The sequence below is a fragment of the Nuphar pumila genome, chromosome 2 (assembly GCF_984573655.1).
Source record: "Nuphar pumila chromosome 2, dmNupPumi1.hap1.1, whole genome shotgun sequence".
Lineage (NCBI taxonomy): Eukaryota > Viridiplantae > Streptophyta > Magnoliopsida > Nymphaeales > Nymphaeaceae > Nuphar > Nuphar pumila.
In genome coordinates, this window is record NC_143250.1 from 96,339,183 (window position 1) to 96,364,042 (window position 24,860).

At 38.1% G+C, this 24,860-nt stretch overlaps 2 protein-coding genes across 2 annotated transcripts in view; both read left to right on the forward strand.

The window, feature by feature from the left end:
• Positions 1 to 18,350, forward strand: part of LOC149846257 (histone-lysine N-methyltransferase EZ3-like) — a 37,703-nt gene extending 19,353 nt beyond the window's left edge. Inside the window, exons 8-11 of the mRNA XM_089990744.1 lie at positions 17,668 to 17,821; positions 17,913 to 18,041; positions 18,127 to 18,206; positions 18,313 to 18,350. Of these exons, the coding sequence (XP_089846870.1) occupies positions 17,668 to 17,821; positions 17,913 to 18,041; positions 18,127 to 18,182 (339 nt within the window). The 3' untranslated portion in view covers positions 18,183 to 18,206; positions 18,313 to 18,350. The remainder of the gene's footprint in view (positions 1 to 17,667; positions 17,822 to 17,912; positions 18,042 to 18,126; positions 18,207 to 18,312) is intronic.
• A 1,197-nt stretch (positions 18,351 to 19,547) lies between these two features.
• LOC149846258 (histone-lysine N-methyltransferase EZ3-like) lies at positions 19,548 to 24,500 on the forward strand. Its single transcript, XM_089997907.1, has 5 exons — positions 19,548 to 19,620; positions 23,176 to 23,307; positions 24,121 to 24,211; positions 24,303 to 24,350; positions 24,432 to 24,500. Exons 1-5 carry the CDS (start codon positions 19,592 to 19,594, stop codon positions 24,453 to 24,455), a joined length of 324 nt encoding a protein of 107 aa, XP_089854033.1. The 5' UTR covers positions 19,548 to 19,591; the 3' UTR covers positions 24,456 to 24,500.
• Positions 24,501 to 24,860: the final 360 nt, after the last annotated feature.

Genomic DNA, 24,860 nt, shown 5'->3' on the forward strand with positions numbered 1-24,860 from the left:
TATTATTTTATGTTCTTGTGTGCCCTTGTGTGGGCTTTGTGAGAATACTACCCCTTTGTGGGTTTTGTGAGTGAACTCCATAGTGAGTTCCTTCTTCGTGATTGTCCACTTTTGTATCTATTTGGTGGACATTGATGGTGATATTTGAAGACTACCATTTCATTGCATGGTATCAGAGCCTGGTAGTGTTAAAGCTCATTTGTGACTCATATTCAAGTATTTTTTAGATCATGTGATGGAGACCCGACCCGACTATGGGAGGTCGGTCTCGCAAATGCGCGTACATGCCAAGTGTAAGTGTACAATGCGGAAGCCATTAAACCTAATGAGAAAATAAATTTTGAAAACTATTTTGTTGTTTATCGAAAATAAATAAAACACTAACTATGCTAAACCCTACTAAGACTATGTACGCATATGTATAGGTATACCAATATATATATATATATACGGAATACACTGAGGAAATACCTAAGGCAACAATGATATATATATATATATACATACTATTTGTATATGCAATTTCAGTTGACAGAAAATTTTAATGATTTCAGTTCAGAAAATGGCAGGATTCGGTATCGGGAACGACACGGTTCAGGTACAATTTCAAAGAGGTAAAACTCAGCCTGGGAGCCAAGCTTCGCGGGGGTTTGAGGAGGTACTGGATGACTCTAAACAGGATAAGCGGGGTCGGCCAAAACTCAGCGTCCTGGCATGGGTGACGCCCCAGCTGATGACAGAAACTGGGCGACAGCAAATGGGTTGCTGTCGCTGTTCGCGTGCATGTAAGAATGCCACAACGCTACACAGCTAGAATAACAAAAGTTCTCGTTTGAAACTTAAATACAGCAGACGTTTTAAATGCAATAACACTCCTATCCTAACATTGAATGCCCAAGCATGCTGTTAACAACAAAGTTACACTATGCTGCAGGTAACGGAACTTGCACACACACACACACACGCATATATATATATATATATATATATATATATATATATATATATATATATATATATATATCAGCTTCAACAGGACACACTAGGGACAGATTCAGTTGACAGAAATTTCATGCAACAATTAGAACAAGTGATGACGTCAAACTACAGGGGATAAAAATCAGATTTGCACACAAATATATATATATATATATATATATATTAATATATATATTAATGACCCTTAGATCAGTCAACAAAACTCCAACAACACTGATAAGATTTCAACATAGAAATATCAAACCCTATTCAATCAGATCTCATTTCCCACATTCATTACAGAAAATAATTTCGACCAACACATTAACATGGATTCAACACCTCTAACGATTCAAGCATACAAAACGATAAAAGGATTTTAATGCAAGGAACAAATATCTGGAAGTGTGGCCACGAGTTCAGCTCCCACGTGAGCTTTGTGGCAACTCCAAGGTCTCCAATGCACGCTGCAACAGGTTGGTGTCCAGAAGCTCCAAAAAACGTCACCCACAAGTTCGGTTCTTCACACAGTTCAGCAAGAAGCACACCTAAGGAAGGACGTCCAAAGGGGACCTCCAATCAGTCCATCACTCCTTCACTCACCAAATTGGAACTCACAAGTTCCAGCCACATAGAAGGTTCAAACCCCTCCTAAAAGGTCACATTTTTTTCCCTCAATCTTTACAAGTTCAATGCTTCACCAAGTTCATGTTTTGCCTTCTTCAAGCTTCAAACCTTTTTCAGAATTTTTCATATGTGCAAAAGACCCACAAGCTCACGTTTTCTCTCCATTTTTCCTTCTCATTTTTTTTTTCAAAAGTTTTATATATGGAAGACAATGTAGCATGGTCTCTCATTGGCCACAAGGGAGGCCACCTTCTTGGAAGCCAATGAGAAGCTCCTTTTCAAATTGTTTGTCTTATTCTCCTTTTGGCTGGCCAATGAGGAGCCACCAAGGGAGAATGAGCTGGTGGCCTTGGGTAACACCTCCATTCTAGACCAAAGTATTAGAATGTGGAATATGGATTGGATATGGATCCGATATCGGATCCATATCCATCCACGAGTTTTACTTTAGCTGTATTATAATGTAACATGTGTTACTTATAAGGGGCAATTTTGTCCCTGTAAATTATAATTGTAACCCTATACTAATAAAGGCACGAGTGCAACAACCGAGACATTAAGGGCTGCCGACTTCTCAAGAAAGGTTCTCTCTCTCTCTCTCACATGTTTTCACATGGTATCAGAGCACGCTGTATTCCTGGGTGAAAAAGGATCTTCTTCCTCAGCGACATGAACTACCAAATCTGTTCACGTGCACTAGCCAAGACTGCTGCAGCAAAAGCCGAGTTTTCAGAACTCGTGAATCTGCCTTCCTCAGCAACGTGAATCAGTTCACGTAAATCAGCAAAAGCCGAGTTTTCAATAACTCGTGAATCTGCCTTCCTCAGCAACGTGAATCAGTTCACGTAAATCAGGTTCCCATTCTATTTCCCCTATTCCTTTCTGTAGGCATCTACTTCTTGATTTGTTTGTCCCCTTCACTCAAAAAGAGGCTGAGTTCTTCTTATTTGTCGTGATTTCACTGTCATTTATTTTTCTTATTCCTCGTGGTTTCACCGTGATTTGGTTTCACCTTCTTTTCTTATAGTTCCGTGATTTCACCCTCTTTTCTTATTGTTCTCCTTATTCCTCTTATTTCACACAACAATTGTTGTAGTTGTTTTTTTTTTCCTTAATCCACACACAGCAACTGCTGTAATCTCTCTTATTCCTTTTAATTCACACACAACAACTGACTGTAATCTTTCTTATTCCTTTTAATTCACACACAACATCTGCACTTCTTTTTCTTATTTCACACAACCACTGCAGGTCCCTTCTTCTTCTTCATTCATTCACAGTTGGTTACTTCTTCTTCTTCATTCATTCACAGTTTACACAGGAAGGCTGAATTCGTTTCTTCTGGTACCTATTTCTGTCATAAGCTGCGTCACTCTATTCTTTGTTTTCAGCCACATTCCTGTCATAAGCCTACAAATGGATTCTTCAGGCAGTTCTAGTCTTTCCTCCAACTTCCTGGGGCAACTGGTTTCAGAAAAACTGAATACAAATAACTGTCTGACTTGGAAAAGGCAGATTACCCCTTTTATTCGCAGTCAAGATCTTTCAGGTCACTTGGATGGCTCCACTCAAATACCTCCGGAATTTGTCACCACCGAAGAAAAAGGAGATGGAGCAATGTCAAGCACCATCCGCAATCCTGTATTTACTGCTTGGATGAAACGTGATCAGGCTCTCGTCGCATATATCACTTCCACACTGTCGCAAGAAGTTTGGTTTCTATCCCTGATGATTGCACATCTAAAGTATTGTGGGAAACTTTAGCTCAAACCTACTCTCAGATATCAGAGGCTAAGGTGCTATTTCTCAAGCGTGAATTTCAGCTTTTAAAGAAGGGAGCAATGACCATTATTGAATTTTTAAATCAAGTCAAAAGCATCACAGATCAATTAGCCCTTGTTGGATATCCAGTGTCCGATAAAGAAAAGGTGCAACAAACACTGAATGCCCTGGGATCAGAGTATCATGTACTTGTCACTTCTTTATTATGCTTGCCTTCGTTGCCCAGTTTTGAGGAATTATGTGCTAAACTCTTCTAATACGAGATGTCTTTGAAAAGCATATCTGATGCTTCAGCAGGGCAATCATCTACGCATGAGATTCTTGTCACAGGGATGTTTGCTGATCGTACACGAGGAGGGCGTGGCAGAGGCAAGGGAAATCCAATTCAGGGTGGACGTGGGATACTACCTACACCAAATTCTAATGCCAATTTTTCAAAGAATGTTCCCACATGCTATCAGTGCAACAAACGAGGTCATATCAAGGCCAACTGCTGGTTCAACCCACAAAATCGGAATAGAATGCAAAACACCAGAAATGTTGGTGCATCAGGAACTGCAGGTACGTTCCGAGTCAGTGAGGATGCTAAGGATCTCCTTCTATCTACTATGGCCAACTTGAATCTGAAGCAAAATGATGATGGAATATGGTATGTTGACTCTGGGGCAGCAACCCATGTCACTGGTAATGCAGGTAAGTTCTCTACTATGACTCCCTATTTTGGAAAATCTAATATTATAACCGAAGATGGGACTCACCACCCTATTTCGAACATAGGCAATGTCGTCATTCCTTTGTCTAAGTCATCCATTCCTTTATCTGATGTTGTTCATGCACCAAATATAAAGAAAAATATTGTATCTGTTTTCAAGCTTGTTGATTCTACCAATTCTTTTGTGGAATTTACTCCTACTTCTGTCTTTGTCAAGGATCTTCAAACGAAGGAGATGTTCGCTAAAGGAGAGCGACGTGGAGACATGTATGTCTTTAATGAAGATCCAGCCTCCAGTGTCCTGAAGCCCCAGTCTGATCTCGTCCTCAAAAGTGTCTTAAGTACATCCAAATGTAATAAGTCAGATCTCTGACATTCTCGTCTTGGTCATTGTAGTCAAGTCTTTATTGAAAAGTTAGTGTCCAATGGTCTTCTTTCGGAGTCTGTTTCATCTTTATTGAGAAATAAAATATGTCCCAGTTGTCAGGTCTGCAAAAGTCATGTACTTCCCTTTCATCAAATAAATAAAAGAGCTTCTATACCTTTTGAGATAATATGTTCAGATGTTTGGGGGCCAGCTCCTAATCCTTCCTCTTCTGGAAGTAAATATTATGTATCCTTTATTGACAACTTCTCTCGTTTTACCTGGATATTCTTTATTAAATACAAATCAAAGGTTTTTTCCATTTTTCGTCACTTTCATGCCTATGTTAAAAATCATTTCTCTCAAAATATCCAAATTCTCCAATGTGATGGGGGTGGTGAGTATTCCTCTAAAGAATTTTTAGATTTTCTCCAAGATAATGGGATGCATCGTAGAGTTTTTTGCCCGTACACACCACAACAAAATGGAATCGCTGAACGTAAACACAGACATATTGTGGAAAGTGCAATGAGTATGATGCATGGGAGTAACTTACCCATTAGTCTTTGGTCTGAAGCCTTTCACACTGCCACTCATGTGATAAACCGCCTTCCCATGCCTATTCTTGAAAATCAATCTCCCTATTATGTTATCTTTGGTGCACATCCCGATTATAATGAGTTACGAGTTTTTGGATGCACATGTTATGTTCATATTGACAAATCCATGAGAACTAAATTCCAAGACAAAGCCTCTATATGCCAATTTGTAGGTTATGCAGATGAACACAAGGGTTACAGATGCTATGATCCTGCCAATAAGAAGATCAGAATTTCCAGAAATGTTGTTTTTGATGAAAATAATTTTATGGGAAAAGAAACAGGTGCCAATCGTGAACCTACTGGTTCAGTTGCTAATTGGTATGATCCATGGCTTAGTGCTGAACTTATTTCACATGCTGCCGAGCATACTATTCTGCCTCCTGAAAGCATACATGGTGAGACAGTTTCAGATGATGCATCACAAGCAGAGTGTCTAAGATACAAAGGAAATGTGTATACCAGGAGATCTAGAGAGCAAACGAATGTACCTACTGAAGAACACATTGCATTGTCTAATGACAAAGAAGCACCAAGAAGATCAGGCAGGATAAGGCATCCTATTGAAAAGTGGGTTAGTTATGACAACTTTTCTATGGACTTTCAGATCTTTCTATCCCAGATTGAAAAACACGATGAACCACTTGGTTTTTATCAAGCTATCCAATCCAACAAATGGATTGAAGCGATGAATGAGGAGATCGAGGCACTTCATGAATGTCGAACATGGGAGATAGTTGGCCGTCCTCCAGATAAAAATGTTGTTGGTTCCAAATGGGTTTATAAAATTAAATATAAACCGGATGGTAGCATTGAACGGTACAAGGCGCGTCTTGTGGCCAAGGGTTTCACTCAAGAATATGGTCAGGATTATGATGAGACATTCAGCCCAGTAGTGAGAATGGGAACTATTCGCATTATACTTGGCCTAACAATTGAACATGGGTGGATCCTCAGTCAGCTTGATGTTAAGAATGCATTCCTTCATGGGGACTTAAAGGAAGAAGTCTATATGGAGCAGCCTCAAGGTTATGCAGAGGGAAGCCCAAAAGAATATGTATGCAAGTTAACCAGAGCTTTGTATGGATTGAAGCAAGCTTCTAGGTCATGGTTTGAAAGTTTTTCCTTAGAAATCCATAAACATGGTTTCTTTCGTTCCCAACTTGATCATTCTCTGTTCATATATAGGAACGGTACCACTGTGGTTTTCTTACTCATATATGTTGATGATATTGTTATCACTGGTAATGCTCCAGACCACATTCAGCGAATTAAAGTTCTATTGAGTATGCGGTTCAAAATGAAAGACCTTGGGGAGCTGAGATATTTTCTTGGAGTAGAGGTAGATAGACAAGGTGATAAAATGTCATTAACTCAACATAAATACACTCTTGATCTTCTGGCTAAAGCAGGAATGACAGATTGTAAACCTCTACCCACACCCAGTGTTGTTAACCAAAGGCTCAGTATTTGTGATGGTGAGTTATATCCTGATGCAGTCAAGTATCGAAGTTTAGTAGGTATGTTACAATACCTTACCTTCACTAGACCAGACATTGTGTATTCTGTCAATCAAGTATCTCAATTCATGCATGAACCAAAGACTGGTCACATGGATGCTGTCAAACACATCCTTCGCTATCTCAAAGGAACGATGGGTGATGGACTCACATACACTCAGTCTTCATGGAAATCACCAAAACGTGACATACTTGCCTATACAGATGCAGACTGGGCAGGGGATCCAGATGAGAGAAGGTCTGTTTCAGGATACTGTGTTTTCATTGGGAGAAATCTTGTCTCATGGAGTAGCAGAAAACAGAAGGCTGTGGCAAGATCTAGCACAGAGGCAGAGTATAGATCTATGGCAGCTACCACAGCAGAAGTGACCTGGATTAGGCATCTTCTTACAGAGATGAGAGAGGATATCTCAAATTCGACACTTATGTGTGATAATAGAAGTGCTATACAAATTGCATTCAATCCTGTTCATCACAGTCGGACTAAACATATTGAAATCGATCAACATTTCATCAGACAAAAGATAGCCGACAAAGAGATTGAACCAGTTTATGTGCCTTCAGAAGACCAAGTTGCCGATATGTTTACAAAAGGTCTTACAAGTCACCGCTTCTGGTATCTGAAGAACAAGTTGCACATGGTTCAATCCCATGCACAACTTGAGGGAGGGTATTAGAATGTGGAATATGAATTGGATATGGATCCGATATCGGATCCATATCCATCCACGAGTTTTACTTTAGCTGTATTATAATGTAACATGTGTTACTTATAAGGGGCAATTTTGTCCCTGTAAATTATAATTGTAACCCTATACTAATAAAGGCACGAGTGCAGCAGCCGAGACATTAAGGGCTGCCGACTTCTCAAGAAAGGTTCTCTCTCTCACGTGTTTTCACACAAAGAGGCTTAAGGGAAGGTGGCTAGCTATGGTTGGCCACTTAAGTGGTCACCTTCCTCCAAAACCAATCACATTAAACCATTTGTCAAGTGCGCTCCCATACTCAATTGGATTCAGAAAAAAAAATCTACCCATAGACCCACTATACCCTATAGTACCACAAAACGGATCCTATAGGGTACTAGAACTATTCGGATCTGTAAGATCCGACTCTTACCAAAAAAAAAAAAAATAAAAAAATAAAAACATTACAATATTGTTTGAGGTTCCAAAATTCACAAAATAAGAACCAAATACAAAAATAAAATTTTTGTGATATATTATGCAAAATTCTCAGAAAATTACTGTGGATTAAATTATCAAAATACCTTTGGGTCCCGAATTGGCCCAAATGGATAAAAAATGGCTCAGGTAACTTTGGTTTTGCATTTTGGATCAAAATTTTAGATGTGGATTTCACTCCCACTCCTCGCATGTGGGGTGCGGATCCCGATGCTCCTGCATCATTCCCTCCTAGGTCGAAAGGCTTCGTCCTTGGATCTTGATTCTTTTCAAGTGGATCTTTATAATACCTGCACAAACATATTTCAATAAATACTTGGCACTTTATAATTCTAAAAGAAAAAGAAAAATATGGCTCATATGTGCTCAAAAAATTTAAATTGACAAGATGGGTGATTACTTGAGTTCTCCAATTTAATTCTTCACAAAATTTTTATTTAACCTGTTTTAAAACTTCAACAATAGATGAAATTTGCAAAAATTTATCACGAAGCAACAAGTCATCTAAAACAATACATTCAACAGGTTTTTCTTCAATTAAAGTAGTCATAAACTCACAATTTTTTTGCATCAATAGGAAAACATTTTTTATGCAATATTTCACTTAATTGAAAAGATTTCTGCCGAAGATCACAACAAGACACTTCATTTCCTTTCACAAAGGTAACAATGAAGTTCATTTTAAAAATTAACAATTGAAACCTACTGCAAAAGTTGTCTTTAGATGCCAGTGCAGTATGCATTTCATTTTCACTAACACGGGTACCAGTACTGGATGCAACATGGGTACGTGTTGGTCCGGATTAGGTCGGGTCCAACCCTGACCCAAACCATTTTTTTTTATGTCGGTGAAAGGCAATGAGGAAGAAGAAGAAGAAGAAGAGGAGAAAGAAAGGAAAAAGAGGAAGAAAAAAAGAAAGAGGAGAAGGAAGAAGAAGACGAAAGAGGAAGAGGAGGAGAGGGAAAAAGAAAGAGGAAGAGGAAAAGGAAGTAGAAGACGAAAGAGGAAGAAGAAGAGGAGGAGAAGGAAGAAGACGACGAAAGAGGAACATGAAGAGGAGGAGAAGGAAGAAGATGAAAGATGAAGAGGAAGAGAGAGCATACCCTCTTCAACCTCCTCCTCCTTCCAAAGTGAGTGAGTGAGTGAGTGATTGAGTGAGCGCGCGCGAGAGAGAGAGAGAGAGAGAGAGAGAGAGAGAGAGAGAGGCTCACCTTCCCCTTTTAGACCCAAACTCTTTCCTCTCATATATATATATATATATATATATATATATATATATATATATATATATATATATATATATAGCCCTGTCCCTATACTCGCATTTTTTAAATTGCCGTGTGGTATCCTCTGTACCCATACCTATACCCATGTTACATAGGTACAAAGCATTACATTGCTTTAATTCATTCATATATAGAACACCCTACCTATGCTCGAGCTAAAGAACATCTTCATTAGAGAGAGGCCATGAGAGTAGAACTAAAAGCCTTAGAAAGGGTCAAGACTAGGACTATTCAAGACATCCCACATGAAAAGAAGCCCATAGGTTGTAGATGAGTATTTATGGTGAAAACCAAGAGTGACAGAACCCTTGAAAGGTACAAAGCTAACTTAGTTGGCAAGGGCTATTCTCAAGAATATGATATAGATTATGAAGAAACCTTTGCCCCAGTTGCTAGGATGACCATCGTTAGGACCTTAGTAGCCTTAGTTTCTGTTAGAAAATGACCTATATACCAGATGAATGTCAAAAATGCATTTATTAATGGAAGCCTAGTTGAAGAAGCGTATATAGAATCCGCACTTGGTGTAATTATTTCTAAGGGGATAACTCTTCATTTGGACAAAACTTTTTATGGTCTTAAACAAGTACCGAAAGCCTAGTATGATAGGTTTGTTAGAACATCAGTTTCCTCCTGGGCTGATCTGCAAAAGAGGGAAAAGTAAGAAGAAAAAGATAGAAAGAAGATGAGACGCTGAGTCGATTTTACTACACACAGGCTGACGATATTTTTCAATCTGTTATCGCGGCATGGTTTAATGTATTTAAGCATTAGGTATTAGGTTGCAACTTAACACATTATAATATTACATGTGTGCCCCAGTAAACACGTCAATAGGATTTCCTAGCTTGGGTCTGCTACATCATTTCAGTGTGAAGCATGTCAGTTGGGAAAGCATCGTCGGAGTTCGTTTCCTTCTAGTCAGAGTCAGTCCAGTCATAGGGTCTTTGAACTTCTTCATGCTGATGTATGGGGTCCTAGTAAAATTCCTACCAGGACTCAGTGTCGATATTATCTTGTTATTGTTGATGATTTTTCTAAGTTGTCTTGGGTATTCTTAATAAAAGAAAGGTCTGAAGTTCCTACTATTATCAAATCTCTAGTTATTGAAACAAAAACTCAGTTTGAATCTGCTATCAAGATTATTCGCACTGATAATGCTCTTGAGTTTAAAACCAAAGCCTTGGTGCAATTTTATCAAGACCATGGCATTCAACCTCAAACCTCTTGTGCCTATACTTCTTAGCAAAATGGGGTAGCTGAACGAAAACACAGACACCTCCTTGATGTTGCTCGTACCCTTATGATTCAATCCAATGTTCCTGCGTCATATTGGGGTGATGCAGTTATCACAACCTGTTATCTGATCAATCGCATGCCATCATCATCCATGGAAGATAAAATTCCTTTGCACATCTTGTATCCTAATGCTCCGCTTTTTTCTCTCTCACCCAAGGTTTTTGGATGTGTTTGCTTTGTGCATAGACTTGGTCCTGACCGCGATAAATTAGCAGCTCAAGCAACAAAATGTATGTTTATCGGGTATCCCAAAAATCAAAAGAGGTATCGATGTTATGAACGGAATTCCCGTCGGGAGTATGTCAGTGCAGATGTATCTTTCTTGGAGTCCATTCCATATTATTCTAGTACTAGTGCTCAGATGCAAGTGGATCAAGATGACTCTTTTCCTTTTCCTGTCCCTCCTTTTCCTTTGGAATCTGTACCACAATTACCGAGCCCAACTCCACTTTCCTCACTGTTTCATAATCCTCCATTGGTATATGTGCGTAGAGCTCCACCTCCTCCCGTGCCTTCACCTTCTTTTTCTCCCGAGGTAAGTACTCCTGATAACTGTGACCTTCAAATTGATGATAGCAGGCCAATCGCCTTACAAAAAGGGACAAGACAATGTACCTTATATCCTATGTCTCAGTTTGTGTCCGATGCCAGAATTGGAAACCAGATGAAAGCTTTTATTTCAGCCTTATCTGCTGAAACTATTCCTCTAAGCTATCAACAGGCAGTGCTCGACAGCAGGTGAAAGCAAGCAATGCAAGATGAAATGGATGCCCTATTGTCTCAACAGACATGGGACCTGGTCGATCCTCCATTGACATTGTTGGATGTAAATGGGTATATACCATCAAGTACAACTCAAATGGTTCGATTGAGAGATACAAGGCTAGATTAGTTGCAAAAGGTTATACTCAAAACATATGGGGTTGATTTCTTTGAAATATTTTCTCCCGTTGCACGGATGGGTACCATCCGTCTTGTTCTCTCTGTCGCTGTTCACCATGGATGGAGCCTGTGTCAATTAGATGTGAAAAATGCTTTCCTATATGGGGATTTGTCTGAGATAGTTTTCATGCATCAACCTTCTGGGTTCGAGGTTGAGGGGGAGTGTCAAAAGGTGTGTAGATTAAGAAAGGCGATATATGGTCTTAAGCAAAGTCCTCGTGCATGGTTTCAAAAGTTGTTTGAAGTAATGTCAACATTTGACTTTAACAGGTCAGCATCGGACCACACATTATTTATTAAGAAAACTAGCTCGGGTCTAGTTGTTATGGTGGTATATGTGGATGACATCATTCTTACAGGAGATGATTTGAAAGATATTGCAGCTACAAAGGCTCATCTTCAAAATCATTTTGTTACAAACGATCTTGGTCCACTTAGATACTTTCTGGGCATAGAAGTCGCCAGGAACAGTGAAGGTATGGTTTTGTCTCAGCGGAAGTACGTTCTTGATTTATTAAAAGAGACAGGAATGTTGGGAGCTAAACCAGCAAATATTCCCATGGATCACAAAGTTCAGTTATCAGAAGAGGGGTCAAAACCTGTTGATAGCAGAAGCTATCGTCACTGGTAGTAAAACTACTATATGTGACAGTGACTAGACCTGATATTTCTCTAGTAGTAAGTAAGGTTAGCCAATTCATGGACAAACCGACTCAGGTACACTGGAATGCTGTAATAATGATACTCAGGTATTTAAAATCCTCTCCCGAAAAAGGACTATTTTTCAAGAAAGGGGGGACCGTGGAGATAGTTGCTTACTCTGATGCTGATTATGTTGGATCTATAGAGGATAGAAAATCTACCACATGATTCTGTGTGTTTGTGGGAGGTAACTTAATTTCATGGAGGAGTAAGAAGCAAACAGTGGTCGCCAGGTCAAGTGCCGAATCAGAATATAGGGCTATGGCCCAAACAACAGCTGAATTGATGTGGGTTCGAACTGTACTAAATGATCTTCAAGTGAAGGTTTCATCGCCTATGGTAATGATGTGTGACAACAAGGCTGCTACATATATAGCTAATAATCCTGTATTTCATGAGAGAACAAAACACATTGAAGTTGATTGTCATTACATAAGAGATATGGTTCAAGCTGGTCATATCTCTACCAAGCATCTAAACTCGGAGGACCAAGTTGCAGATATCTTTACAAAGCCTCTGGCTAGGCCAAGTTTCTCAAAATGTTGCAGCAAGCTGAGCATGATTGATATCTATGCTCCAGCTTGAGGGAGAGTGTTAAGATTAGTCGTCTGAAGCCTTTTTTTATTCTTAAGTAGTGTTTTGGTATTTTATATATAATGAGGGACCCATGTGTAATTTAATTCTTAGACTAATCTCCTCTATTTAAACTAGAGGAGATTAGCCCTAAAGTAATTATCAACTTTCCCTCTCTCTCTCTTTGCCTCGGTTCCTGTGTGCTTCATTCAGATTTGCACAATAATCATCAACATATCCCACAAATCTACACTTGGAAGCCTTTGGTTGGAATTTGTTCCTAAGAGAATCATCAATATGAATATAACAAATGCATCCAAACACACGCAAAGCATTATAATCGGGTTGAATGCTGAAAAGAGAATAGAATGATGAACTATTTTGCAAAACTGTCATAGGCAGACGATTTATAATATAGACAGCTGAATGGAATGCTTCTGTCCACAAACTAATGGGAAGATTACTGTCGTGCATCATGCTCATGGCCGTTTCAACAATATGCCTATGCTTTCTCTCAGCGACCCCATTTTTTTGTGGCGTATGTGGGCAAGACACTCTACGCTTTATTCCATTACTTTGGAGAAAATCAGTAAAATCCTTCAATGTATACTCACCACCTCCATCACAATGAAAATGCAAAATATTGGTAGAGAAATGGTTTCGAACAAAGGTATGAAAGTTGCGAAATATGGAAAAGGTTTCAGACTTATGCTTCATAAAGAATATCCAAGTATAACGAGAGTAGCTGTCAATAAAGATGACATAATATCTGTTGCCAGAAGAAGAGCATACGGGCGCAGGACCCGAAACATCTGAATAAACAATTTCAAAGGATCTTGAAGCTCTTTTATTTACAGAATCAAAAGGAAGTATATGACTCTTACGCATCTGACAACTAGGGCACTTTTTATTACTGATCTCAAGAGCTAAGCTTGATTTAGGAATTAATTTGCTTGATACAAGTTTCTCAAGAAAAGAATAACTGCAATAACCAAGACGATTATGCCAAAGACTTGGCTTATTACATTTGGAAAGACTAAAAACAGACTCAGGACCTGACTTAGATAACTCAGACTGAAAAGAATTAGACTTCAATAAGGGCTTCAAGACGGGACTGGTACGCGCAAATGGATCTTCCTTAAAGATGTACATATTTCCTTTTTGCTCCCCTTCAGCGAATGTCTCCCTCGTTTGAAGATCCTTGACATACACAGAAGAGGGAGTGAATTCAACATAAGAATGTGTATCATCAACAAGTTTAGACACAGAGATGATGTTCTTTTTTATGTTAGGAGCATGAACAACATTTGATAAATTGAGAGATGATTTTGACAAAGGAATGATTGCATTACCAATGTGAGAAATGTGATGGTGAGATCCATCTCCAGTAATAATACTATTTTTACCAAAATAAGAAACTGAGTTTGAGAGCTTACCAACATCGCCTGTAACATGGGTCGCTGCTCCTGAATCAACATACCATGATCCTTGATCATTCTGTTTCAAGTGTAACCCAGACAGTGCGGCCATCAAAAGTTGTGTCACCTCTCCATCAGACTTGGTAACATTATCTTCCTTCTTGCTCTCAGTGTTTTGCAATTTGCCTTTATTTTGAGGATTAAACTAGCAATTTGCCTTAATATGTCATTTTTTATTGCACAGGTAACATGTCGGGACAACTCTTTGAGATTGGTTCTTCGCATTAGAGTTGAACGACATATTGAGTGTGAAGCAAACCTGAACCTGCAAATCTACCACGACCTCTTCCTCCTTTGAAGTCATTTCCTCCACGTCCACGACCAAAGGAGAACCCTATGGCTATGACATCTTGGGAGTCAGATTGAGCACTAGAATCTTCAGCGATGCCTTTCAATTACATTTCGTATTGTAGAAGTTTTGCTCGGAGGTCTTCAAATGTGAGAAGCACGGGCAAGCACAATAATGATGTCATCAATATATGATAATCTGGGCCTAAACCATTCAATGTCTGTTGCACTTTATCCTTGTCCAACACTTCACATCCAATAATGGCTAATTGATCTGTAATAGTCTTCGTCTTATTCAAGTAATCCATGATAGATAGACCACCTTCCTTAAGAAGCTGGAATTCTCGCTTGAGGAATAAAACTCTTGCTTCAGATATCTGAGAGTATGTTTGTGTCAACTTGTTCCACAATTCCATCATTGTGCAGTCGTCGGGGATAGCAACTAGTACTTCCTGAGACAAGGTAGAGGTGATGTAGGCAATTAATGCCTGATCTTTTCTCATCCAAGAGACATAATCCGGGTTGCGAACAAGGTGAGTAGATGCAGCCTCATGTGCGTCTGTTTCCTCCTTTGCAATGAACTCTGGTGGGACTGGAATTGATCCATCTAGATGACCAAAGAGATCTTGGCTCCTGATAAAAGGAACTATTTGCCTCTTCCAAGTCAGGAAATTGGAGTTATTTAATTTTTCAGAAACACGTTGACTAAGGAAGTTTGATGACAAACCAGACTGGGATGAAAAAGAATCCATGGTTACGAGACACGAGAATACAAAATGGAAAGCACTCTAAGAAAAAGGCAATCAAATGATTACTTAAAACTCAAGATAATGTGACTGTTCAAAATCAGTCCAGAAGAGAACTCACTATAACAAAACTCAGATCTGTTTTTTTTTTCATATCAGATCACGAGAATACTCAACTTATAAACTCAATATTTATGAATCAAGCCAAAGCATAACTAATCAACGTTGTGCATATTCAAGTTATCGGATCACGTGAATAAGGGTCAGATCACGTGAATAAGGGTCAGATCACGTTGATTAACTGAGTTTTCAGATTAATCAACGATGAATATTCAGATAAAGGAATGAGAAAACAAATCCAACAGAAAGAAAAGAAAAGAAAGCACGAGCGACGATTCAAGAGATGTTGATTAATCGTATTTTCAGATTAATCAACAATAAAGGAATGAGAAAACAAATTTTAGAGAAGTAAGAAAGAAGAAATCGTGTTTTCAGATGAAGGAAGAAAGAGGAAATCACGAGTTTCAAGATAGGGTTTCAGATGAAAAACACGACAGTGCTTTCAAGAAAAGAAAAACTGGATGAGAAGAAGAGATCATGGTTTGAGAGAGAATACGATAACCCAGATTGGAAGAGGGAAAGTTTCCTGGCCGAAATCAAATGATCTCTAAGGTCATACCTTTTGGAATCAACACCGAGCCCTAGGTCCAACCACGCTCTGATACCATGTTAGAACATCAGTTTCCTCCTGGGCTGATCTGCAAAAGAGGGAAAAGTGAGAAGAAAAAGATAGAAAGAAGATGAGACGCTGAGTCGATTTTACTGCACACAGGCTGGCGATATTTTTCAATCTGTTATCGTGGCTTGGTTTAATGTATTTAAGCATTAGGTATTAGGTTACAACTTAACAAGTTACAATATTACATGCGTGCCCCAGTAAACACGTCAATAAGATTTCCCAGCTTGGGTCTGGGTCAGACTCAAACTGGATCCAGGCCCAAACTGGGTCCAGCACATGACACTTAATAAGGTTTAGTCAGGTCATGCTTGATATTGAATTTTGATCTTTTTTGACTGACACAATGTTATTTGTTAAGATTTCTAATGTAAGTATTCTTCTTCTTCTTCTCTATATGGATGATATGATCATCACCAGAGAACATGGAATTGAAAACATAAAAAAACTTCTCAAAGATCATTTGGAAATGATTGATTTAAGATTTTAAAGTATTTTTTAGGGATTTAAGTTGCTTACTTCCCAAGAGGATACTTATTGACTTAGTCTAAATTTGCTCTTGATGTTGTTTTCATGTCTGGTATTATAGATGACAAGAGAGTTGATAATCCTGAGATTGTCAATGTGAAGATAAGAGTCGATGATGAAGAACCACTTGAAAATCCTACTCTTTACAGACAACTCATTAGAGCTCTTTCTTATCTCTCAATTACTAGACCTGATATAACACATGTTATACACACAACTGGTCAATTTCAGCACGCTCCTACTTCTGTTCATATGGGAGATCTTTTATACATTATTAGATATATTTTTAAGCATTCTATTTATCAAGGCATTTTATTGCTTGCTTCATCTACTTTACATTTAACTTTTTATACTGATGTTGACTTGGGAGGTGATCCTAATAATAGGCACTCAACCACAGGTTTTTGTATCTTTTTAGGTGAACATCTGATTTATTGGCGATGCAAGAAGTAATAAAAGGTCTCCCTCCCTTCGACTGAAGCTGAATACTGAGACATACCTACATCAACGATGAAGGTAGTCTGGCTTAGAAAATTGCTAGCATATATGGGAGTTCAGATATCAGGAGCATCATGATTGTGTTGTGACAACAAACGTTTCATCTATATTGCCAACAACTAGACCTTTCATGAGCGCACAAAACACATCGAGATGGACTGCCACTATGTTCGAGAGGAGTATCTAAATGACACTATTGATCTACCCTATGTCACATCCGAGTACCAGTTGACAAACTCCTCGTTTTTACTTTTTCTTAGGCCAACTTTCAGTTATCATACCGTAAGTTTGAGGGAGAGTGTTAAAATGTGTATATATATTATATATATATATATATTTTAACATGTAAACATATTTTTTATATTTTATATTTTTGTTCTTTTCTTTCTGTTTTTGATCAGTCAACCGAAGGCTTCTAGCTGTTGGAGCTAGTCCAATGGCTCTATGAGCCTTCCTTCTTGTATATAAAAGGGGATGATTCCCCTCATTTGATGTATGCTTCCTTGCATTATTTTCATCCATAAAAACATTATTATTTTATGTTCTTGTGTGCCCTTGTATGGGCTTTGTGAGAATACTCCTTGGTGTGTTTTGTGAGTGAACTCCATGGTGAATTCCTTCTTGGTGATTGTCCACTTTTGTATCTATTTGGTGAACATTGTTGGTGATATTTGAAGACTACCATTTCACTACACATTTCCCTTTTTCTTTCTTTTTTCTTTTTAAGACATGGCTTACATTTGATTGATTGATTGATTTAGCTCAGTTTATTTCTCATAGGGTTACCTCATGGTTCCAATTTATGGTTTAGTGCTTCTTCTTAGGGAAAGGAAAATGTTCAAGACATATCTGTTGGTGGGTGTGACTCTTCTTTGCATGGGAAAAAACACAAGAATTTGGGAAGCAATGATGATCTCTCTCTTTCGTCTCAAACTGATGGTGGCTTAAGTCTGTCAGTGTCTGTTAAAAACTCTACAGGTATGGGAGCTCCCTTTCCTCTGTCATCCTGATATTATGGGATGCATGATTGCTTTTAGAATATCTCATACTGATTGATGGATTTTAGCAGTACACTTGGGTGAAAACATAGAAGCAGTGAAGCTGGTAAAGCAAGGGAAAAAATCTTTAAGAAAATGTGCCCTGTCAGATGAGGATGACTGCATTAGTAGAAGACAGGAGCGAATTGTTGTTTCTGATGGTATGACAGCAAGCAAATGTCTTTCAATGATAGATTTGTCACCTTGGAAAGATTTATGTGACACAATTAAAAGGCTTTAATGCAGATCAATCATCACAAGAGAAAACGAGGGATACCTTGCTGGATATGGTGACTCTCTGAAACTTGCTTCAGATAGTAAGGATGGTAATGATCTAGAAGCAGTTGCTTCTTTTACATCTTTATCTGAGAACTGTGTAGTGAAGCAATTATGCAGTTTGACCAAAAGATCATCTGATGTGGAACAATACAGCCATGGATGGAATCTTATTGAAAAGGAGCTTTACTTGAAAGGAGTGGAGATATTTGGTAAAAACAGGTAATTTCATTTTTGAGCTTTCTGAACTGCATGTGTTAGAACTCATTGATTTTTCTACCCTTCAATGTGAATGACAAGTTTTAACGTCATCATGCAATTTTTATGTCATGAAAATGGAGGGAACAATGTATTGTTGATTGACTAAATTAGTAAATTAAGACTAATAATGTATAGGCTGTAAATAATAATGTATAGGCTGTAAATAAGTAGACAAGATTGAACAAAAATATGGTGGCAACATAAAATGGTATAAAGCGAGGCTAGTTATGAAGTGTTGTATGCAGGAATATGACATTCATGCTGGCTATGAAAATGCATAATATGTGTTGTTATCGTTGGTTGTTCATTTTGGTTGGGACTTGGGAGTTACAACAACTAGATGTCAAGATTGTGTTCTTGCATTTTGACTTGTTCAAGGTGATACTGGCACAGAAGTTTGTTCTCATCAAGGAGGCTATATGTGGGCTGAAGCAAGCTTCCTGCACGTGGTTTGAGTGATACTGATAACATCTACTATTTTATTTTTCTTAAAAATCGAAGGATCTGTGTTGAACTGAATTAGCTGATAGATTTTTTTTTTCTTTTAACTAGAGGAATAAGCATAAAATTAATAATCTATGAACAAGTGAAATGCAAATACAATAAGTAAAAAAATGATGAGAAATTACTATAGTGAGATAAGTCTGACTTCAGTTTTTTGACAAGTGGAGCATATTTTTCATTCAATTATGCTTTCCAACCATGGTCAGCTATGTAAATGCTCTTCTTATATCCGGTAAGTGTAATAAGTTCAAGCTCTCTTGATTCAATGCTGATAGAAATCCATGACTAAACTACGTTTTATCCATGGTGCATTATTCATCTGGGTATAGGACTACATATTTATGCCGCTTGGCTCTTGGTATTTTGTCAAAGTTTTTTTTCCTTGAAATGTTTTCTTTTTGGTTTCTGTAAGTTAATTAGGAGGAAACTAATTTTTGCACTATAAATGCTCCAAGTTCCTTTCTTACAATAGTGGAAAAGATGATATGCTAAGTTTGATCAGGTGTGCTCATCTTCTAGATGATGTGTTTCCAACACTTTTGCAGCTGCCTTATAGCAAGAAACTTGCTTTCTGGGTTGAAGACTTGCTTAGACGTGTCAAAGTACATGTTTGATGAGGGAAGTGCTGTGCATCTAACATCTGCTATGTTGCCTGTTTCGTGCTTGGAAGATGTTGAGAAGGTTGATGCTGATTACATGGTTAGGAAACCTTATGCTTATTCAATGCTCTCTCTCTCTCAGGCAAACATGTAAGCATGCTATTTTGGCACTAATCAATTTCATTTTGAAGCCAGAATATTAAAAAAAAAGTGAGAAGGTAAAATATTAGAAAGAATTGAACATATGACATATTCAATTTATCTAAGGCTTTAATGTAATATTAATGATGGAGGAGGTACCTTCAAAACTTAGGTATTGGAGGATTTTGAAGAACAACTTTTGGGTGTTAAGAAGATGAAAAACAACTGCATTTTATTCTAAAATAAAGAACCTTGAAGTTTCATTTTGATTTACTTCACAGAACAAATGAGTCAATTGACTTTGGAGTTTGGATGACAATAAGGAGAAACAGAGTAATATATCTTTGACCTTTGTTGGTTTAGGGTTTGCCAATTTGGCACAATATTTACCTTTCACGAAAGGAAGCTTTAGGGGAAAGAATGCCTGTATAATGAGGGCAAGACTGTTCTATTTTTAGGGGCATGATTTTTTTCAAAATTTTGATTAATGACGTGAGTATGGTGTGAGAAAAATACAAGGAATGACAAGTTTAAGTTTTTATTTTTTATCACAAGAATTGGAGTTTTTAATCTGTACAAAATATGTTAATAATAGAATTAAGAAGAAATAGATGAATAATGTAAATAATACATGTCATTCAGTGCCTTGGAATGTGTTTCCAATCTCAATCAATTTTGATTTTTTAATTTGATTATTTCATCATAAATCATGCAATCATCGTCCGTCCTCTCTATGAAAATTCTGTCCAATATGTTCCTTTCTTTGTTTTCTTGATCTTTCTTGGGCTTTGGAAAAGTTACAATTTTTTCCTTTTCAAATTTCATGTTTTAGTTTATATTTATCTTTATCTATATGTAATCTTATTCATGTCCCTTTTCTTTTGTAGTTTTTGAATGTAATAGTAAGTTGTTAGTTTAATTTTCTTGTGCTAGGAGCAAGAGATTCCTTCTAGAACAAGATTTTGTCGTAGGAGGGGCCGCTCACGTAAGCTGAAGTACACTTGGAAGTCCACTGGTCATCCATTAATTCGAAAAAGAATGGCAGATGGGAAACAACAGTCTTGCAAGCCGTATACTCCTTGTGGGTGTCAGCCAATATGTGGGAAGCAATGTCCATGCTTACATAATGGAACCTGTTGTGAGAAATATTGTGGGTATGCTAAAAGTTTCTCTGAAATGTTTTATGTTTGGAAATGTATAATATAAGATGGAGATAAAAAGCATTCACCCAGTGTTGTGAAAAGCGTTGAGGCGTAGCGAGGCGCTCCACCAAAAACCGAGGCGAGGCGTAAGCCTCGAGGCGTAAAGCGTAAGCCTCAAATTTTTTTTTTGAAAACTTTTAAAAAATTATAAAAAAAATCTAAAAATACAAATAAATAAAGAAATGCTTTATTGATGAAATAACAAGATTAACATATAAAAGTAACTAAAAAACTGATTACATAACTAAAAAATATATGAGATTAGCCTACAAAAGTTAAAATATATGAGATTAATCTATAAAAGTTAAAATATATGAGATTAACATATAAAAGTAACTAAAAAATTGATTACATAACTGGAAAATATATGAGATTAACTAACAAAAATTAAAATATATGAGATTATTCTAAAAAATATGAGATTAACATATAAAACCTAACATCAAACCATGACAGTATATCATACACCTAACATCAAACCATGACAATATCTGCTTATTATTTGTCGATTTTCTCTTTTGTTATTTGTGTTTGTTTTTTATCTATTCAGTAATCGATCAAATTATCTCTTCGCTCTGATAGATTTGAGTTTTTCCATTAGATGATAGCCAAACCGAGGACTACAAGCCGATATATTGGCACTGTGATTAGATCCATCGTGCGCAAGGGATCCTAATGATCGATTGTGCTCATTCATTGTTATTTCCACTTTGATGACAAGGATGACGAAAGGGATGAGAAGAACCGATTTGCATGAAAATACATTGCTCATGTTTTGTCTTTTCTTCCTTTTTTTCCCTTGATTTTTTATTTTTTATTTTTTTTTCCTCTCAAGTGCCCTGCTGGTCAAAGAAAGAGGTCTCCCTAAGATAAAAGGAAATTGCACTTGACTTTTAGAGACTCAAACTACTAGGATGCTTTTTATTTTGAAAAGTTGGACACGCAAGTTCGATGTTTCCATTCCTTGACTACTAAGAAATCAATTTAATATATATATATATATATATATATATATATATATATATATATATATATATAATCAGTTAAGTTTGTAATCAATGTGCATTGATTCTATCTAGTTCACAATATCAAAAACTACTGAAAATTATTTTTTCTTGCGAACCATCCAATTAGGGATGGCAGTGGACTAGGGAAAAATGGGTCTATTCATCGCCCCCTTTGGACCGAGGGGATGGAGGTTAAAATCAAAACCCCTGCGGGAATGGACTTCACTTATGCTTTTCCTCATCCCGCCCCACTTCGATCCCCCATCCCCAATCTCCATTAGTAAAATAATTAAAATACTTTTAGGGATGGCAGTGGACCGAGGAGGAACAGGGCTTTTCCCCATCAGTCCCCCTCTCAAGCGGCTCCTGCGATTCAAACACGCCCTTCGCGAGCTCCTCTTCTGCACCCCTGGCACCCTCCAGTACCTGAGCGGAGTCATCCTCTTCGAGGAGACCCTCTATCAGAAGACCGCCTCCGGGAAGCCCTTCGTCGAGGTGCTTAAGGAGGGCGGAGTCCTCCCGGTCATCAAGGTCGACAAGGGCACCGTCGAGCTCGTCGGCACCAACGGCGAGACCACCACCCAGGCAAGCGGTGCGCAGAATACTACAACGCTGGCCCTCGCTTTGCCAAGTGGAGGGTTGTCCTGAAGATCGGACCCAACGAGCCTTCTGAGCTCTCCATCCACGAGAATGCCAACGGGCTCGCCCGCTACGCCATCATCTGCCAGGAGAACCGGCTGAAAGCCTAGAGGGAGACGTACCTGTTTCGGCTCCACCACGAGAGAGGCGTGCCTGTTTCGGCTCCACCACGAGAGAGACAGAGAGAATGCTGCAATTGTGAGAGTCAAGAGGGAGAGATTGTTGTGAGAAAAAAACAGAAAGAGGGGTTCAAAAAAACTAAAATCAACACATAAAGGGTCGGGGGCAGTATGTTTATCCCTAATTTTTGGTCGAATGAGGGTTTTGACCCTCATTTGACCAAAGGCTTTGAGGCGTGTATGCCTCAGCCTGAGACGCGCCTCGCCTCGAGGCGTGCGCCTCAAGGCCTATGAGGCGCACGCCTCGAGGGTTTTGCGCTTTATACATGCGCCTCAAGGCAAAAAGCCTCTCGCCTTGAGGCGAGGCGCGCTTTTTGCGCCTTGAGGCGCGCTTTTAATAACACTGCATTCACCAAATAAAAAGGTATTGGAAGCATATAAATTAACCAAGTTTGCAATTTTCTCATTGTTCAAGGTGTGCACTTAGATATCAGTTCGATAATAGTACTAAGTCATTGACTCCCATTTCTGATGTTGACGCATGCAGGTGCTCAAAAAGCTGTAAGAATAGGTTTAGAGGTTGCCATTGTGCCAGAAGTCATTGTAGAAGCAGGCAGTGCCCGTGTTTTGCAGCGGGGCGTGAATGTGATCCAGATGTTTGCCAAAATTGTTGGGTCAGGTAACGATTCCTCCTGTCCAAGATAGCATATACATGTTCCTTGTGATGTCCTGACGTATCTAAGTAGGGCACTAAAAGTTTTGGCCAAGTGTCCAAACTTGTTAAAAAGAAAAAAAAACTGCCAAAAATTTGTGATTCTAACATTAGATCGTATAAATAGACTGTATTTGTATGATATGATATGTATTATACTACTATACACTCTTCAACCTAGCTTTAGGGGTATATCATATAGGTTTTGACCTTAAAAAGTGCTTATATTGCAACTTGACATATGATATGGTCATGATTTTGACAACATTGATACGATCATCAGACAATGTTAATATCACTCATTAACCATAGGTTGGGGATGGCTGGCCCAAAGCTCCAACCCCCATGAAAACAGCCTTCTATCTTATATTTATTTTTCCAATTTTCTTATTTTACAAAATAATTAAAACATAAATCTAATCTATTCACCAATTTTGCCAATCTGATTCATAATGAAAAGGTAACTTTCCATTTTTGACTCTCTATGGTTTGTCAAATATGACATTAACCACATCCTCTCCCATACACACACGCACACACAGTTATCTCTGTATGACAAGTGAAACATGGAAGTGGTTGAAAATCACAAAGAAACAAAATTAGTTTATAAATTCAGAAATTGTGGCCTGTCATATAGTATGCATTGTTAATCTATAGGTGATAAACGTGGGAACCTTTTAAAATTATCCATAAAATTTCTGTAGAATGAGTACAAAAAGATGCTTTGTTATCATTTTCCTCAAAGTATGTTTCAGACATCTTGAATTATTACTCCTGCAGCTGTGGAGATGGCACGCTGGGTAGCCCACCAACACGAGGAGACAACTATCACTGTGGAAATATGAATCTGTTACTCAAGCAACAACAGAGGGTGAGACAGCAGATATTTTTCCATTGTCTTGAAAATTTTGAGCTTTTGGTTATTCATAAATTTTAATTTTAGTTTGTTGTACATCCAACAGATCCTATTGGGAAAGTCGGATGTTGCTGGGTGGGGAGCCTTTCTAAAGGTCAGAGAACTAGGTCAAGACCTTATTTTTTTACATTTGCTTGTGTAACTTTTAAAACTGCTGTCATCATTATCGTTTCAGAATCCTGTTAATAAAAATGATTAGCTCGGAGAGTACACAGGAGAGTTGATATCCCACAAAGAGGCAGATAAACGTGGCAAGATATATGATCGTGCAAATTCGTCTTTCCTTTTAGACTTAAATGATCAGGCAAGTGAACGCTCAGATCTTTTAGGTCTCTTCTATCTTCTTTTATATTCACTGTGGATGTTAGAAAAGGCAGATACTGTTGTGAATGATATGAGTTTTACTTTTCTCCCTCCTTTTTTCTGACTTCATTGTTTCCAAAATTTCTTATTGTTAACTTAGAAGCACGAAGGCTCTGAAGAAAATGTAAGCTTCATGAAGGGAAAGGTCAAATTAAACTGCTTTTCCCCAATATGTCTAATAGTCGTCGTACACAAGGCGATTCATGCAACTACTTGCACTCATCCCAGGTCCATGCATGAA